Source organism: Lycium barbarum, chromosome 12 (assembly GCF_019175385.1).
Source record: "Lycium barbarum isolate Lr01 chromosome 12, ASM1917538v2, whole genome shotgun sequence".
NCBI lineage: Eukaryota > Viridiplantae > Streptophyta > Magnoliopsida > Solanales > Solanaceae > Lycium > Lycium barbarum.
In genome coordinates this window covers 73,852,688-73,872,475 of record NC_083348.1, presented here as the reverse complement: position 1 = coordinate 73,872,475, position 19,788 = coordinate 73,852,688, and the positions used below count along the sequence as shown (strand labels likewise).

Genomic DNA, 19,788 nt, shown 5'->3' with positions numbered 1-19,788 from the left:
CTCAATATCCTCTTACTCAAGCACAACCACACACTTTCCTTCCTTATAGACAGGCGCATATTAGTTCAAACTCATACCCTTTGTTGTAAATTTGTTTCCTGCTACGATATTTGCCCAGGACTGAGCGTTTTGTGCAGCTACTGACGGCCGTTGTGCTTCCTCTGCTATTCCCATCGTGGTTTCCGTTGAATGCTTGACCTGCTCATCTGATTAAGGGGGGGTTAGGTTATTAATCGGGGTTGCAACTGCAGTGGTAGTGTTTTCCACTTCTTTCACTGGGGTTTGCCCTTTTGCTGTGTTAGGGTTTGTGTTTGCTCGTGCCTCACCGACTTTCTGTTTGCCCACATCCCTTCGATTTTTCTGTCCTTGATTCATTTCAGTCGGTTCTCGTGTTATTATGACACGATTTGGTGTGAATTGTCCTGCACTTCCTTGTCCAATAGGCGACTTCGTTGTTCCTTGGGTTTTGAGTGCTTCGAGTAGTGCGAGATCCGTCGTGAGAGCAGGTTTTTTCGCTCGTCCCCGCCCCATCCTAACCGCCGAAGGACATTATCAATCACCGCTGATGGCCACCGTCAGCTAGAGAGACAGAGAGAGTGAAAATAAGTTTTCCCTAAAAATAATTAATTAAAGGGAAGAAATAGTTTCCATTGGGTGTCAATTGCATTATATGGTCATCATGTCATCCATATTACTCTATGAACTTCTATTCTCTCCTTTAACTAGACAATCTGTATGTGAGTTGACAACATAAACAAATAGAGACGACAAATAGGGGAAGGATGAATGGGGATGAAAACGACATACGAAAAGGCAATTTAACCACTTTATGTGAAATTAAGAAAAAAAAAAAACAAATCAAAGTGGGAATACACTAAGAGTAGGCTTCACTTTGTGAGAAAAGAAAAAATATCCAAGCCAAAGTTCAGTTGCTAGTTTTGTCAAATATTAGGTTTTGTAGATATCCTTACCCTTTTGATAAGAGCTTTTTATTTGTTGGAAAGAAGAATATATTATTATTGCATTGAAAATTAAGGTGGTTCCGTACGTACAAGCCAGAACTGATTGGAATATCAGTTCCCAAATGTTTGTTGCGATACTATAAGAAGATTATCTGGGGAAAAGTTTTATGCTGGGTGAGGCACAAATATGACATGACATGTAAGGGTGACTTTTTCATAAAAAAATAGTGCGTGGGTCCCACCTCTCTTACCTACTCCATGCTTTATCCTTAGTATTGTTTCTTTTTCCAACCACAGTAAAACTCTACCGTCCTTTTCCACCCATCAGACGTAACCCCGTCCTCACCGCGAGTCTGGAATTTAATTGACTCAATAAAAATTCGAGTGAACAAAAATATTCCCACAAAAATATTCCAAAAAAAATAAATTTGGTACAAAAGTATCTTTAGCGAGTATCTACTATCGAGCAGGCCCAATATTTTATCTTTTCTATGTGACAATGGAGCAGGCTCAGTATTTTACTGCGCTAAAAGTACTTTTGTACCAAAAATATTTTTGGGGATATTTTTGTTCACTTGAATTTTTATTGGGTCATTTTGGTTCCGGACTCTCCTCCCCCTCCACTTTAATCTTTTTCTTTTTTCTCTACCGTTGGAGGCACTATATATTAGACTCCAACCATGATTTTCTCACTTTTCTGCCTTTGTTCGTGGTTCTTTTTTCGGCTTATTTATTTATTTATTTATTTCATGCATATATTAATTTATCTTCTACATTTGATACAATTGAACGCATAATTTTATACGCGCAATAAAATTTATGTGTAAGAAATTATTAAATTTAATAAATCGTATATATGAATTTATTTAAAAATACAATGTGTTCAATGTTAATAATTTTAAATTAAATTTATAAAATTTAAATCCTAAATTCACCTCTCATAATTGGTACAAGTGGTACTTCCGTGTCAGGGAGGTTACTTTAATGGGGTTCTCGGATACAATTTATACTTAACAGATTAAATTTAACATTATATTTTATTCTTATCATTAGCCTTCTCCATTTTAAATGACTTCAGCTATATTCCAGAAATTCTAATCATGAACATTACTTATTCTTTCATCTTGCCTTCTTGTGTTATTAACTTGTGCAATCAGATGGCTGTAAACAAACTTGGAAAAATAGTACGCAGTTGTCAAGCTTCCGGATGGTAGTGTAAGTTATTTGCGTTTTAGAAAAGGGGGGGGGGGGCGGGGGGGGGGGAGTGGGAGGGGTTTGTTGAATGGAAGAAGCGGTGGTAGCCCCGTAGGTGAACAGAAAAAGAGAATTGAAAATGGAGAATGTGGGACCCATATTGTACACTTGTCAATCAATTGAGACCCTCACACAAGTATGACATGGCATACTTCACACATAGTAAAGTTTTTCTTATCTGGGAGGATAATCCCAATAAACAGTACCTGTAATTGTGATTGTTACTTCTACTTGTATTTATGAGGTTGCTTGACTAAAATGCAACTAAACTTCCAAAAGCTAAATTGATGGTGGAAAGACGTCGTTTTAATATTTTTTTATTTTCTTGGTACATCTTGGATTCTTTGGATTAATTATATTAATGAAATAGACACATAAGATAATTAATCTAATAAAGGAACAAATAATACTTCAAAGTTTAATTATTTGACATACTTTAATTGGAGATTGGTTGCAACAGAGAAGGCACTGTGATAAAAAAAAAAAGTTAATCATGTGGTAGTCTTTCTTTCAATATATATTAGGGGTACTTTTGTTACTTCTTGTTTCATCTATAATGACTCTTAATTTATTGTAACTAAAGTTACAATGTTTCTAGTATGTCTGTGCAACATACATTTCATTGCTAAATTTGCTTCAAATTTAATAAAATTTATAAGCAATAGTTCGAAGAAGTCTAAACTTTTGATTCAAGAATTATGGTAGATTATATCTTGTATGCTGAAAGTGTAAAGTTCGATCCTCAATTGACCCTTGCTTTTATTCAAACTTAATCAAATACAGCCCAAATCTGGAGATGACAGTTAAATCGGAAATCAACATCTTCAACTCCGTCCTGCCTCATCCACATAGCATGAACACGTTTGAAGTGCTACTATGGTAGAGTTTACTAGTGACAACTTTTTGTTATAAGGACGAAGTGTCTAGCACACAATCATAAAAGTAAAATCAAACATCAACACTCCATCTCTTAGACGAAAGTGATAGAAAACTTCTAAAAAAAGAAAAAAACCCAACTCTCATAGCCATCATAAGACATGTTTTAAAGAGCTGTGAAAATGTCTAAAGATGGCAAACAATTACTAGACTTGAGATGAAGCCTACAAGTAGGGCAAGAAGAACGTGAGAGTAGCCATTTATCAATACAAGCAACATGGAAAGAATGGTTACATTGAGGAAGAATCCTAATTCTCTCTCCATCCATGAAATCCAATAAGCAAATAGCACATGATGATGATGATGATGTGCTTGAAATTGATGATGAAGAAGAATTTGCGTTATAAGTAGATGTTGGCAAAGCAACCATATCTTTCTTCTTAAGCCCAGTGTTCACTCTCTTTGAAGCTACCCATTCAACTGGCTCGGAGATAGTCCTATGAGTGCATTGAAACACACATTGTAACATGGTGTTTAGGCCAAGAGCACAAAGCAAAGCACATATTAGAGCTGCAATTATCACTACCATGTTGAAGCTTAGTGTACTTCCATTGTTTTGAGGTTGATCAAGAAAAGGGGTTTTGGGATCAATATTTGTTGGGCTTTGTGTTGGAGGGAGGGGTTTAGCCATCAAGATGTAATTAAAGAAAATATCGATTGTGTTATTCTGGAATTAGAACAACCTCTCCTTTGTAATGACCTTTAATTCGGTCGAGGGTAGAGCTTCAACCGCTGTTGTCACTTGGGAGACATGCATGAAGAAGATATATATGGTGGAGTGAAAAATGAGACTTAATTCAATGGTATTAAAGAGATGGAAAAAAAAGTGGTGCATAGGATATTAGGATGTGGCTAGTTGATTATCCATTGTCTAGCCTTTTTAGTTTATGCTATCAAAAGGAAAGAAAAAGAATGTTTCAAACGCCCTCTCTTCCACTTTCCCACAAAGAAGGTATAAGAAAAGAATTATGAACATCATTTGTCTCATCCAAGATGAGTCCGGAGCCTAAAGGGCACAAAAATGTTCAAATTAAATTAAATGGAGTGCTCCTTTCCACAATATATCAAAAGGGGTATAACGTGGAGGGGCCAACGTTATACCCCAAAAGTTTTTTCAATTGTCAGACCAAAAAAAAAAAATTACAATGGTAAAACGTTGGCTAGCCAACGTTTTACAAAAATCAATTCTTGTAAAACGTTGGCTGGCCAACGTCTTACAAAAACTGATTTTTGCAAAACGTTAGCTGGCCAACGTCTTACAAAAACTGATTTTTGCAAAACGTTGGCTGGCCAACGTCTTACAAGAATTCGTTTTTGTTTGACATTGGCCAACCAACATTATACAATTTACATGAAATTTAAGTTTGGCCGGCTGTTTTTTTATAAACAATCATACTTGTTTGGCTGGCTGTTTTTTTTATAACAAACAATTTACGTGATTTTTTATTTTTTAACTCAAACATACACCACAAGTCATATAATAATTAACTCAAACAAATATTTTAACTCATACAATAATTAAAAATGTGTGATATATGTGAATACTAAAATATAAGTTAAATAAACGTCACACATTATCTGTATAGTAAATGTTAAATTAAATACGTTATTAAACGGCACAAGACATATTATATATTCTTGGAAGATTACATAAGAAAACAACGATCGTACAACTTAGGAAAAAACATAAAAACCAACAAGCAACAACAATTACTGATTTCTGTCGGTGCAGCGATTCTTGTTATGACCTGTTTGCTTGCACGTACTACACTTCCTAGCCATGCGAGCAGGAGCTATATCCATTTCATTCCTCCTTCTAGTTGTACTCCGCGCTCCTGAAGTTCGCTCATATTACAAACACTGAATACGAGCGAACTTCAGGAGCGCGGAGTACAACTAGAAGGAGGAATGAAATGGATATAGTTCCTGCTCGCATGGCTAGGAAGTGTAGTACGTGCAAGCAAACAGGTCATAACAAGAATCGCTGCCCCGACAGAAATCAGTAATTGTTGTTACTTGTTGGTTTTTATGTTTTTTCCTAAGTTGTACGATCATTGTTTTCTTATGTAATCTTCCAACAATATATAATATGTCTTGTGTCGTTTAATAACGTATTTAATTTAACATTTACTAGACATATAATGTGTGACGTTAATTTAACTTATATTTTAGTATTCACATATATCACACATTTGTAATTATTGTATGAGTTAAAATATTTGTTTGAGTTAATTATTATATAACTTGTGGTGTATGTTTGAGTTAAAAAATAAAAAATCACGTAAATTGTTTTTTATATAAAAAAAAAAAAACAACCAGCCAAACAAGTATGATTGTTTATAAAAAAACAGCCAGCCAAACTTAAATTTCATGTAAATTGTATAACATTGGTTGGCCAATGTCAAACAAAAATGAATTCTTGTAAGACGTTGGCTAGCCAACGTTTTGCAAAAATCAGTTTTTGTAAGACGTTGGCCAGTCAACGTTTTACAAGAATTGATTTTTGTACCATTGTAATTTTTTTTTTTTGGTCTGACAATTGAAAAAACTTTTGGGGTATAACGTTAGCCCCTCCACGTTATACCCCTTTTGGTATATTGAGGAAAGGAGCACCTCATTTGATTTAATTTGAACATTTTGTGCCTTTAGGCTCCGGACTATATCTACAATATAAAATACTAAAATTTGGGAAGTATATTCCTTTGATGTCCCGCGAGATATCTAATTAAAGGTGTAGTACTATATTTTCTTGGTTTAATGATGAAAACAGTATGCTTTAGTGGTACAAATTTCATTGGTGCAAGTAATCAATGTGATGATGATTGGTCATAGCAATCGGTAAAAAAAAAAAGAATAAAGCCAAACAAAAAAAAAATACGCTAGAAAACAACAATGGTCAAAGCATATTAAGGATTTTTTTTCTTTAAAATAAAAATAATCATCAAGTAACGGCAATGACAATATTCACAACGATATCACTAACCATATTGTTGACATATTATAATTTATGACTTTAGGAAACCTGAAGGGTCAAAATTATGAAATGCTTTATGACACTTTTGGAATGTGGGATCATATTAAGCTCAAACCACATTATGTGGCTTAGCTTTTAAATATTCTTAAGAATATTCTAATTATTCCTAAACATTTTATCTGGCAAAATTTGAGAAAAGATAAGGCAGTCAAATCGGATTCGTACTAAATAATGGGTGAAAGTCGGACGGGCAATTCGCAGAAGGGCGAATGGCCCTTTTTGGGGTGATCTTTAAATTTTGCCCCTCATATTTATGGTCTTTAAGTTTTATTCTTAGCTTGAATATCTGAGGTTTTGGGTTCGAATACCCACTCAGGCATAAAATAAAAAATAATTTCGTAAGACAGGGCTGGAGTGTATGCCGGATCCGGCATAAAGTCCTTAAGAAAAAATTAAAGTTATGCCGGAGAGACATAACTTTTCCTCAAGGCGTAGTTTAGTTATGCCTTATGGGGCAAAACTTTTTCTTAAGGAACTATACCTTATGGGGTAGACTTTTAATTAAGGCATAACCAAAAGTATGCCTCATAAGGCAGAACTTTTCCTTAAGACAAACTTTTAGTTATGCCTTAAGGAAAAGTTCCGCCTTATGGGGCATATTTTTAGTTATATTTTATGGGGCACATTTTTAGTTAAGGCATAACTAAAAATATGCCCCATAAAGCGAAACTTTTTCTTAAGGCATAATTAAAAATTTGCCTTGAAAAGTGTATATATATATATATATATATATATATATATATATATATATATATATATGTCTCAAGGCAAAGTCTGCCCCCTCCGGCATAACTTTAGTTTTTCCTTAAGGATTGTATGCCGGATCCGGAATAAAGTCCTTAAGGAAAAACTAAAATTATGCCGGAGGGGGCATAACTTTTCCTCAAGACATAGTTTAATTATGCCTTATGGGGCAAAACTTTTCCTTAAGGAACTATGCCTTATGGGGCAGATTTTTAATTAAGGCATAACCAAAAGTATGTCTCATAAGGCAGAACTTTTTCCTTAAGGCATAACTAAAAACTTTTAGTTATGCCTTAAAGAAAAGTTTCGCCTTATGGAGCATACTTTTAGTTATATTTTATGGGACACACTTTTAGTTAAGGCATAACTAAAAGTATGCCCCATAAGGCGGAACTTTTCCTTATGGCATAATTAAAAGTTTGTCTTGAAAAGTAAAAAAAAAAAAAAAATATATATATATATATATATGTCTCAAGGCAAAGTCTGCCCCCTCCGGCATAACTTTAGTTTTTCCTTAAGGATTGTATGCCGGATCCGGCATACACTCCCCCCAGCCCTGCCTTGCGAAATTATTTTTTTATTTTATGCCTGAGCGGGGGTTTGAACCCAGAACCGCAGGTATCCAAGCGAAGGGTAAAACTTACGGAACACAAATATGAGGGGTAAAATTTAAAGACCACCCCAAAAGAAGGGCAATCCGTGCAAAAAAATGAAGTGGGACAGAGCAAGTGTCGCTTGGAGCTGGAGGTAAAAGGCCCACGGCCACACAAAGACTTAAACACTTAATTGGAAGAAGACTAACTTGATTTTTTAATCAATTATTTTTCGTTTAAAAGATTTTGGGTGAGAGTGGAACAAGGGAACCACCATAGATTGTTGTGGGACGAAAAGATCCCCATCTTTAACAATCTTGAGTTCGAGCCCTTGGAATGAAAAAATTTTTAATAAGAGACGTTTCCTTCACAACACGAATCTGGATTAAGGGGGCTCCAAAATAAATACCCAATATTGGGTGGAAAAAAAAAGGAAGGAAAGAACAAGGGAGTGCCTTTGGCGGAATTGTAACGTTATATATAAGTAGTGCATTAAAATGGAGTTGCAATTACTAATTGCAAGTTTGTTTGACAATAATTAATTAATTAATGCCCTATCCAACACTTTTTTCTTCCTCTTTTGGAGTCTAAATGAGTTTTCTTTGCCTTAAGAGGAAAAAAGAAAGAAAAGAGGAAGATGAGGAGTGGAAAAAGATGTGTGATCACTCCTTTTGCTTTTAACAAAAGGAAAAGGAGCAATTCCCATTATATCCACTAGTGTTTTGGATGTTTTAAAATTAGTTCCAAAACATTATGAACATAATTGCACTTTAGCTTAATTTATGTAATACATGACAGAACTTAATTATAGTAGTTAGTAAAAAATACAATAAATAATAAAATTTTCTATTAAAATACATTCAACACTAAGTAAACAAAGCATAAGAGATAACAAGTGTTTTCATCCTTAATAAAAATGTCTGAGGTTCGGGCCCTAGATATAGAGTCTGTTATAAAGCGTTTTATTCCTCAGCATGGAACTTTCCGTTGGGCCTCAATATGATATCGCACAGCGGGAGAGAGAGGGAAAAAAAAAAGATAGCAAATATTTAAATAACAACAATAAACAATATTTCCGATTGCTTGTTTTTCACATGAGAAAATTCTTTTCACCCACAATATTATGTTGGTCGACAATAACAGACACCACTCCATCAACTTGTTTGTCGCTCTCAATAACCACAACATTACTTGATACATTTGTTACAGCATGTGCGGGAAATCCAACAACCCCTCCTCTAAGAAAAAAGGAGTATTGTACATGATTTATCTGATTAGGAAACACAAGAAGTGATGAAAAATCAGCCACCCACCTTGTCCCATTTCCAGCAACAGTCAATTTTCCAGCAGTTGACTTCAAGCTCATGCCATTCACATTATTTTGATCAATAAGAACTTGATCAATATCAGTAAACTCTCCATCCAAATTCAAAATTGGAGTCATTTTTGACGGGTTCCCATTAAACATGTTGTTAATGACATTTAGTCCAAAAATTCGGCCATTAATCGCTTTCAAAACAATGTTACCCTCTCCAAGAAAATACCCATTTGAGATGTGAACTAAAAAAGGGTCCTCAATGACTATAGAGTTATAGTCAAGGTAACAATTATCTATCCTATTTTGGGATGCTTTAACTAAAATCCCAACCCCACCAAAATATGTTGCCTTGTTGTAACAATGCACCCCTGTGACAATATTAGCCTCACCCCTAAGTACAATCCCAATTGCTGATGAGAAAATAGTAACATCAGTAATGGCATTGTCATTGCTAGCAAGATTAATGGCTACGCCTGAAAAATCCTTCTCACCGCTATCACCGCCAACAGTCGGATGTTGGCCCATAAAAGTGTTCGATATAAAAGTCTCGTGCCCCCTCTGCACGAGTACTCCTTCCGTACTAAAGTGAATGAAAAAGCAACTCGTTATGCGAATTCTAGCTGAGTCAACAACATACAGGCCTCCTCCTCGATAGCCCGAGTCGAAGAGGATGTCACGGAACGTAATGCCCTCGTAGCGAATCGCGATGTTTTGGTCACGTCGATCAAAAATGTCACTATGGTGGGAAGTGTAGTTTTTATCAAGCTTGGGAGAATCTTGTGACGATAGTTCAATTAGATGCCTATCCCCTGGAAATGTGGCGGATGCTCTTAGTGTTCCGCCTTTTACCTGAAATATTAAGGCAATTCACCAATCATCATGTGATTTTTTTATTTTTTTTTAGTATATTAAGAAGCACAACCATGAGATATATGGGCGAAGAAAGGGGTAAAATTGCATGATTTTCTCTTCAAATGTGATGGTCTTTAATTTTCGGCCTTTAGCAGTCGAACTTATGCCTAGTGGGAGATAAATTCTTTAAGGATGCAAGACATAACTTATGGGATATTATGATACGAAAGTATAAACTTATGCACCGCAAAAAAATTATTTGTAATGAGGGGCCAAAATTAAAGACCAACACAAAATAGAGACATAAGTGCGAATGTCATATGGTTTTCAGCTTATTGCAAAAATTCAATGGGCAATTTGCTGGAATGGCGTTCGCTGGGGATGGTCTTTAGGTTTTGTCCCTCGAATTGGTGGTCTTTAATTTTTGCCCTGCGCTTAATATCCTGAGGTCCTGGGGTAGAACCCAGGCTCAGTAAAAAAAATAATTAAAAAAAGTCGCAAGGCAGAAGTTGAGATTCGCAAGGCATAAGTTGTCTTAAGATAAACTTTTACCCAAAATTAGGCCTTATGGCAAACCTCTACTAACCTCTGCCTTAAATTCCAGCAAAGTGATTTTTTTTTCTTGCCTTAAGGCAGAGATTGAAACTCAATTATGCCTTGCGAATCCCAACTTATGCCTTCCGATTTATTTTTTTTTGACTGAGTGGGGGGTTCTAAACCGGAACCAAGGGGCTTTTAATGAAGGCCAAAAATTAAGGACCAACAATTTGAGGGCCAAAAATTAAAGACCAGTCCATTTGAGGGACGTTCCGCGCAAAAAAAAAAAAAATCAATGGATCCTAAATTAGACAGGGAAAAAAAAAAGAAAAGAAACGGATCAAAGGGAGAAAAAAAGTAGTAGAAAAAGACTCGTTGGTCTAACAAAGAGGAAAAACTTCCTTTATTCTTTCTCACTTTGCCTCTTTTAAGAAAAGATTATCTTTATATGATACTTCTCAAAACTTTGGAGCATTTAGCTAGTAGACACAAAAGGATCCTAATTTAATTTCATAGCATCTTTCTTTGATAATTATTCTTTACCTTAGAAATCAAAAGTTCCTTTGACACGAATGTCTTTTTGTTTCTCTTTTTAGCATATATTTTATTAAAACCAAATACGGATCGGTTTATCTGAAAAATATTCGACTGGAACTTTTTCTTTAATAAGGCATATATTCACTTAAAGGATCAAAAGTAGTAAAGGGAAAAAGCCAAAACGGAGTAGTTGAATTAATGGAATAACCCTAGTAATATTTCGACATCTTGTTCTTTCGACTCACAAATCTGCCTTTCGTGTATCAAGCATATATATCAAACGAATGACTTCCGGTATTTTTACATTATAAAACAACAAATATAGGGTCAGTGTGGTTTTTATTACTTATAAAATAGGCTTAATACCTAGATGAACCCTTAAACTTGGCATGTTTTGTAAGATAGGCATATAAACTTATAAGGTGGCCAAATAGACACTTAAACTTACTCAAAGTGTATTTTTCAAGTTTTTCAGTTGTTTTGAAAACAAAAACTATATTTTTCAAACACTCACAATTTTCATGGCCAAACAAGGCCTAAATATATCACAAATTTTTTTTTTTAAAATACAAAAATAAGGCAAATGCATATACATGAGACTATAAATGTGCACTTAAACCAATAAATACTCGCTAATCGCAATTTTGCAGCTTTCAATTAACTCGGTTTTTTTTTTTACACTTGAATAATTAAAAAACAATAACTTTAACCAATAAAAATCCTTAAAAAAAGAAATTTCAAATTAAGAAATTTCTTTTTTTTAAGGATTTTCTTCTCGGCTTTACCGTTTTCTTAATTTGAAATTTCTTTTACACTTGAAATACTGAACTTAGAAATTTCTTAATTTGAAATTTCTTTTTTTTAAGGATTTTTATTGGTTAAAGTTATTGTTTTTTAATTATTCAAGTGTAAAAAAAAACCGAGTTAATTGAAAGCTGCAAAATTGCGATTAGCGAGTATTTATTGGTTTAAGTGCACATTTATAGTCTCATGTATATGCGTTTGCCTTATTTTTGCATTTTAAAAAAAAAATATTTTGTGATATATTTAGGGCTTGTTTGGCCATGAAAATTGTGAGTGTTTGAAAAATATAGTTTTTGTTTTCAAAACAACTGAAAAACTTGAAAAATACACTTTGAGTAAGTTTAAGTGTCTATCTGGTCACCTTATAAGTTTATATGCCTATCTTACAAAACATGTCAAGTTTAAGGATCCATCTAGGTATTAAGCCTATAAAATATCGTTGTTAATATGTACACATTTTAACTCTAAATTATTTCATAAAGTGAATTTATTTTTAAATAAGAAAAAAATTATTCATTTTGATATAGATTAAAAAAAATTATATAAATTGAAACAGAGAGTAATTGTTTTTTATTTAGTACTACAACAAATCATATTCTTTCGTTTTTGTAACTCCCTATGCCACTAGCTAGGCCACTTGGCGTATCGTTAGATAAAAGCGGAAGAAAAAGTTGGACATTAGATGCATTTTCCAATAAAGTAGGACACATGTCTATCGACAACTTAATTTGCAATGTTCACCGACAACAAGCCCACGAGCAAAGCTAATAATTACTACTACTCCTACTTTCCAGATTGAACAATGCCCAATCAAATCAAATCAAATCTGTAATTGCTACCACTAGTGTTACCATTAAAATATTCAATCTAACAACTAAAAATTTAGCTTCTCATTCCTTAAATGGATAGCCATCACATGAGAAGCGACCCGTCTTTACGAAGTACCTATCATGTGTGATTGCTCAAATAATGTATTGTTTGTCCCTTCGTAAAGCATACGTTATATACTGGTGCCACGAATACCAATTACTGAAGGAGAATAGTAGAACAACCCTAAATTGGAGTCATTTTCCTGGGCCACAATTACGTCAAAAGAATCATTCACATTTGACTCTTCGAATGAAGATTTCTTTTTTTCTTTTCATTTTCTTCTATTCTTTATGATTGATTAACAGGGAATCGTACTCCATCCTAGGAAATTACCTTTAAGGTGACATAATTAATGTTGATAGAGTTTGCTTACACTATCAGTGTAGATAAGTTGAACACGCAATCAAATGCACCTTTTAAAAGTTGTTTGAAGGAAATGAGAGGGAAGTATGACATACCACAATATTGCCAATGCCAGGAGGAAATACAATAGGGCTGTTGATTCTGTAATTTCCACCTTGGAAATCAATACTGACACCACCAAGATCACTAATACCAGGTAGCAATGCAAGTCCATTTTGCAATTTCAAGGCATCATCAAGAGCCTCCTTTATGGCTTCACTGCTATCACTTGTCCCTGTTGGATCTGCACCGTACCCTATTGGATAAATAACCCTTCCTTCACTCTGCAACCCAAAAATAAAAAATGTCGAGGGAAGAGAACTAAAAAATTACACGGAATAAAACGTGTCAAGTTTAGAAGGTGCAGAGGCAGAATTTATATTTGGTAAAAATTAAACAAAAGACAAGGAAAAATACATTACAACTTTATTGAGCAAACAAATTTAAGAAAAAAATCATTACAACTTTATTGTTAAAGAAACAGGGTGAAATTTGGTATACTAATTTAAATTTTATGTTAAAACAAAACGGTAGGGGAAGTAATAAAAAGAAGAAACTTAAAGATAGTGTAAGATGATATTAATATCAGTACCTTTTTGGCATTGGAAGTGGGAACAGAAGGTTCTGGAGATGGTGGAGGTGATGATGAATAGATGAAAGAGGAAGAATGGAGATGTTTTTCTTCAAGTCCTTTTTGAAATTCATAAAGCTTCAATTGTCTAAGAGATCCATTTGTCTCTTTTACTACAAAATAACTAAGTAGAAAAAATAAGAATGCTAAACAAGAAAATGGCTGCATCATTTCTTCAAAACAATGTATTGCAGAAATTCAAAGTTCCATGTAAAAGATGATCTCAGCTTAGAGGCTTTGGGAGTTGGGAGTTGTTGCTAATGGAAGGGGAATTTAGAAGAAGAAGAAGAAGAAGAAGAACGATTTGTGGGATTTCGCAAGTGTCTCGATATTCGTAAGTTGGACTTTAAGAGCCTGTTTGGATGGGCTTAAAATAAGCGGAATAGCTTATAAGCCAAAAAAGAATAATAATCTGTTTGGCCAAGTTTCTAAAAACGGCTTATTTTAAAAAGTAATTTTTTCAAAAGTACTTTTCAAAAAAGTATATTTGGCCAAAAGCAGTTTGTGTTTGGCCAATAAATTTAAAAAGTACTTTTGAGCAGCAATTAGTGTTTGGTCAAGCTTTTAAAAAGTGCTTCTATGTGTATTTTTCTCAAAAGTACTTTTCAAAAAAGTGCTTTTAGGCAAAAGCTATTTTTTTTTAGCTTCTGAAAAACTGTTTCTGCTACTCCTCAAAAACACTTATTTTCTCTCAAAAGTTTGGCCAAACACTTCACTTTTTTTAAAATAAGTACTTTTGGGGGGGGGGGGGGGGGGGGAAATAAGCTTGGCCAAACAGGCTATAAGTTGGGGTAGGTTAACTTATTTTTTTTGGCTTATAAGCTGTTTTCAGCTTATGAGCTCCTTTAGATAAGCTAAGCCAAAAGGGGTCAATTATTTTTTTAGGCTTATTTTATGCACAAAATGACTTTAAGCTGGCCAGTCAAACACTCAAAAAAACTGAAAACAGCTTATAGGCAACTTATAAGCCAATCCAAACGGGCTCTAACTACTATTTATGGACATTGTAAGGGGTCGTTTGGTTTCCAAGATAACTTATCAGGAGATTAGTTATTCCACCCTCTCATAGAGATAAAATAAAATTACAATCCCGGGATAATTAATTTCAGGCTTAGTTATACCGCGACATCCCAACCAAACATGGAATAAAATCATCTCAAATATAATTCCGAGATTATTTATCCTTATCCCTCATACCAAACGAGCAGTAAGAGTATTCCCTCCGTTTCATTTTATTCCCTTCCATAGCTTTTACTTGTTCACTTTATCGTATCAAGAAAAATATACTCCTTTCGTTCTAAGTTATGTGGCATTTTTCATTTTTCGAGAGTTAATTTAACTAAACTTTAAAGCTAAATTGAATAAGATTAACTCAATATTTTAACATTAAAATTTATATACTATTTGAAAACCACATGAGAAGTGTTATAAGTTGTTACTATTCTCATATCAATTTGGAGAAAAAATACATCTTAAAATGTCAGTCAAAGTTCATGCAATTTGAATCTCGAAAAACAAAAAGTGCCACATAAATTAGAACAGCGGGAGTAATATTTTTTTTCTTGTTTTACCCTTAATTAATTACTCATTTTCAGATCTCTCAATCCTATTGAGACTATAAACTAATTGATATGAGTATTACATCACAATAAAATATATGCTTCTAATTCTTAAGAACGTGTAAAGTCAATAGTGGACAAGTAAAAGTGAATGGAGGGATTAATTATCATGATTATAAAAAGTAATTAAAATAAAAAGATCTATTTTGCTTTTTTTTTTTTTTTTTTTTGCTTTTACATTTACTCTAATAAATAAATAAAATATTAATATGGTGAATAAAAAAGTAGGGTCCAGAGTAGTATCAAACTAAAATAAAAAATAAATAAATTTATTTTTAATTAATATATTTTAAATATATATAACTTGTAAAACAGAGCGGAGGAAATATCTATATGATCAGAGGATTTAAATTGTATTATACATAAAAGCATTTGTTGGTAGGAATTTATTAATAAATGATAAATAACTTGTGCAGAAAAAAATTATACTGTAAAGAATGTATATGTAACTTTGAATTTTTGTGGCATTTATTAGCATTGGAAAGAGAAGACACTGTTGGGATGGTCGTTGGTTGGGTTAGATGCAGCATTTATATATGCTTTAACTTCTTGTCTCTGGGATGAAAGAATTTACTCATTTTAAAATTTAAACATAATTAATACAGTATTTTTTTTTAAAATTTTATCCTTATTACTAGGTCTCTTCATTTTTCTTTTATTCGTCCATGTACATGAAAAAAAGTTTCTTTCCACTTATCTATTTTAGAAAATTAAGAGGCATATTTTTTCTTTTTAATTTTCCCTATTATTAAGTAATTATTAGAAGGACAAGAGGGGTTAAGTTGTAAGCATTATCAACCTCTAATACTAAGTTTGTGGTTAGAATCAATAAGGAAGCCAAAAAAAAGGGAAGCTCTTGGGGAGGCGTAAAAAAAAAAGTACTTCTCCGTTCACTTTTATTTGTCCAGCACAACTCTTAAGAAGTAATAAAAGAAGTGCATATTTGACCATGTTATTCATATTAACTGGTGTATAATTGTATTGGATTTGAAAAATAATTTAGAATGAGTAATTAATGCTAAGGACAAAACAGAAAAAAAAAAATAATGCTAAGGGTAAAATAGGGAAAAAATTATTTTTCACTTGATATGCGAAACTGGACAAGTAAAAGTGAAAATTTATTTTTTAAATAATGAACAAGTAAAAGTAAACTGAGGGAGTAGTAATTATTAAAATACTAGTACTCAAATTTAGATTTTAAAGCATAGTTAATATGGACATCAAACAAACACTCAATAAATTATTTTTTAAAAGAGTGCAAAGTCAATACAGGACTAATAAAAGGAAACGGACAGAGTATTAAATAGTCATTTCTTCCAAACTTACTGTGTACTAATAGTCAAATTTAAAATTTCAAAGTATAAATTACCATTAGTAAGATAATTTACTAAAATAAATATGTAATTACTCCATTAATATGTTTTAAAGAAGAATACAAAATGTATGGTGAACAAATAAAAAGGAACAAAGTAATTAAGGCAATCAATTACAATGTTATTAAATGGGGTAGTTTTTGACAGCTTCATATAATTAATTACTTACTCCTGTGGTACAACAATGGGGCATTTCGAAAGTGAGATATCAGTCTAGTACTGTAGTATATGCATGGTACCAACTACCAACTTTTGCTTTTCAATTGTCAAATAAAGCTAACAAGATTTGTTGAACATCTAGCTTTATAATAAGAATAAATTGGATTGTAACTATTGCGGTTTTCATCTAATTGTTAGATCTCTTTGTTCTGGTATATAAAAGAATGTTTTACTCCTCTTTTATTTCGTTGACAGTTGCATTTACGCATATGTATTGGTTGTACAGATAGTCTTGTAACGGATGTACCAAGCTGTTTGTACTTTGTAGTAGTAGTTTTACATGTTCTTATTCAGTCTTGTAGCAAACGTTTTCTGATTTGTACTAACCTAGCTCATTAATTTAGCTATCGTTTAGTTAATTAGAGGCACACGTGTACTTAGTAGCTACATTTTCTAACGTACATTCAACAGAAACTTTTCCAGCCACAATTTCTTTTTTGAGTAGGTGAATGAAGTCGATGCAGTTGTCTCGCCAATTTCTTTATTGTTATGTTTTTGCTTTGAATAAACTTGTGAATGTCTCTAACATAATATTAGTTCCAACATCAATATTCATGTTGAATTACTCAACGTTGGACTTCCACATTATGATATCTCGCCCCAACTGTTAAGTTCTGGACATGAAAGGTCGAAGAAGAGATACATAAATTTATTGATACTCTATAATACTACATCTCTGCCAGAGTAGTGCCGACAATCCGTTGTAGTCTAGTTGGTTAGGATACTCGGCTCTCACCCGAGAGACCCGGGTTCAAGTCCCGGCAACGGAATTTTGGTTTTTGGGCCAGTCGCCTAAGCTGATATTCGGCCCAATCCCTCATAAATGGCTTGGGCTGGTGAATCGGGCCAGTCTTCAGCCTAAGCATCAATCTTTCATTATTTTTTTTTGGGGAAAAGGACACTGTGTGTCCACTCAGCCAAACTAATTTCACATTTAATCACTGTTTGAGCTTAATTTCACTAGGTGTCCGGTCGGCCCAAACTAATGTCAAAAAATGGCCGGTCGGCCCAAAATAATGTCAAGGCTGGCCGACCCAACAGCCGAGGCGCTTAAAAAAAAAGACTTTTTGTGGCGACTAAATCGCCACTAAAGGGCTGCTACAGCATGTATACATATGTTGGAATTATATATACACTTTATATACAAGAATTATACAGTTTATATACATATGCTGGAATTAATCTTACATTTAATTTACATAAATTATACGTTAATTATACATTTATTATACACATATTATGCAATAATGATATGATTTTTTTTTTTACATATACAATAGTGATACATATTATATACCACAATGATACGGTTTCTATAATACATTTTTTGTACGTATGGTACACTTTCTATACAAGACTGATACAGTTCATATACACATGCTGAAATTATATATACACTTTCTATACAAAAATGATACATATTATATACAAAAATGATACAATTTTCTATTCTATATAGGGTAGTTGCACTGTGCTGATACACAAATGATACATATTATATACAAAAATGATACATACCTTAGTGATTCATATTTTATACAGTTTCTATACATTACAGATAGGTACTGATACATATTTTATACACAAATGACACATATTATATATAAAAATCGCGTCAAACATTTTTGTATTTGGGTTTTTATTTGAAAATTGTCTTATTTAAGTTTTGGCTAATGGATGGGATTAGTTTAGTGGGTATAATTTGCGTTTAGAAGGACTTTGGCCACCGGGTGGAATTAGTTTCACCCGACCGGCCATATATGTCCTTTTCCCTTTTTTTCCCCTTCAAAATTGGGGTTTAGGGGGAAGGGGAAGGGGTGAAGGGATTACAAGGTATGGAATTGAACCCCCATCAAACAAGTCGAACGTTATAGCCAATCAACTGAGCTACTAAGATTTCCCGATTCAATCCATCATGAACTCACACTTACACCTTTTTTTTTTTGTTTGGTTTCTCCGATGCCTCTATTAAGGCCGATTAAATTTGAATTTGCGATAAGAAATCCTGCATTAGCACACCGAAATCTTTTGGCAAATGCAAAGAGATAGTAGTCCTGCATTAGCACACCGAAATCTTTTGGCAAATGCAAAGAGATAGTAGAAGAGTTAATTGAATAGTTCAATTACAGTACACAAATAACTTTATGAAGGGTTCACTAGAAATACAGCTTCCTACTTCCGCATCTATAGTTTTCTTCATCTATATAATCATATTTCTTTGAGATATATACAGTATACGCACACGTATACAATCTTAACATATTCTTGCAAAAAGAAGCCCACAAGATCACATGAGTGGAATCTACTCCTTTTTGACTATCTGCCATCTTTTGTCTTAAGCATTATGTAATAAGTGATCAAAAAGAGATAAAGTTCAATAGGACAATCCCTCAAGTATATAATAGTTAGCTTATATATGAATTATCTTCTAGTTATTAAAAGTACCTTTAAATTTTGAGTTTTATTTTTTCTTTCAACGTCTACGTATCATATTTGCACTATCAATTTCCACAGTTTTTAAGAAAAATAGTCCCTTTAGGTGAATAGAAATATGAGGAAAAGGGGTGTTAGCAAGGTTGTTCTTTCCCCCTTGTCGAAGCAACCTACTTTAACTTTCTTTGTCTTATAATTAGTTGAACCACAAACAAAGTTAATAAGAAACACATCCATGATTCCAATAAATTTATAGGACAGGAAATTAAAACCCATGTAACTTAAAAAACAAATAAAAGTTATATAGAACTTTTGATCTTTTTTCTTTCTCTTGAAAGCTCAATCGCACTTTAATTAATTTCTTCCATTTGTTCAAATTTGGTTACCCTCATCAACTACAACAATAACATGGATAAATGATGACTTCATGGTCATGTAGTATTACTTTTGCTACTACTTCTATTTAAAGTCAACTTCTTAGCATTCCAGTATAACTTTTTAATCCAGCACAATTTTCTTGTTTGAAAATTACTCTTTCTTCTCCAATTTCAAAAGATCAAGTTTTAAGCTCTTGCTTTTTAATAGAACTTCTTCACTATTTGCTTAGTGCAAATATTCAAAGGCTTGTCATAACCACTACGAATATTTGCATACAACTCCATAGCAATCT

At 33.2% G+C, this 19,788-nt stretch overlaps 2 protein-coding genes and 1 non-coding gene across 3 annotated transcripts; 1 reads left to right on the top strand and 2 right to left on the bottom strand.

The window, feature by feature from the left end:
* Positions 1–2,950: 2,950 nt before the first annotated feature.
* On the bottom strand, positions 2,951–4,104 carry LOC132622127 (RING-H2 finger protein ATL73-like). The gene has a single exon (XM_060336667.1). The coding sequence runs from the start codon at positions 3,781–3,783 to the stop codon at positions 3,259–3,261; it is 525 nt and encodes a 174-aa protein (XP_060192650.1). The 5' UTR covers positions 3,784–4,104; the 3' UTR covers positions 2,951–3,258.
* Positions 4,105–8,553: 4,449 nt separating this feature from the next.
* LOC132624832 (polygalacturonase QRT3) lies at positions 8,554–13,801 on the bottom strand. The gene is made up of 3 exons (XM_060339557.1): positions 13,436–13,801; positions 12,900–13,127; positions 8,554–9,690 (listed from the first exon to the last, which is right to left on the bottom strand). Exons 1-3 carry the CDS (start codon positions 13,643–13,645, stop codon positions 8,614–8,616), a joined length of 1,515 nt encoding a protein of 504 aa, XP_060195540.1. The 5' UTR covers positions 13,646–13,801; the 3' UTR covers positions 8,554–8,613.
* Positions 13,802–17,382: 3,581 nt separating this feature from the next.
* TRNAE-CUC (transfer RNA glutamic acid (anticodon CUC)) lies at positions 17,383–17,455 on the top strand. The gene has a single exon. It is a non-coding gene; the product is annotated as a tRNA-Glu (tRNA).
* Positions 17,456–19,788: the final 2,333 nt, after the last annotated feature.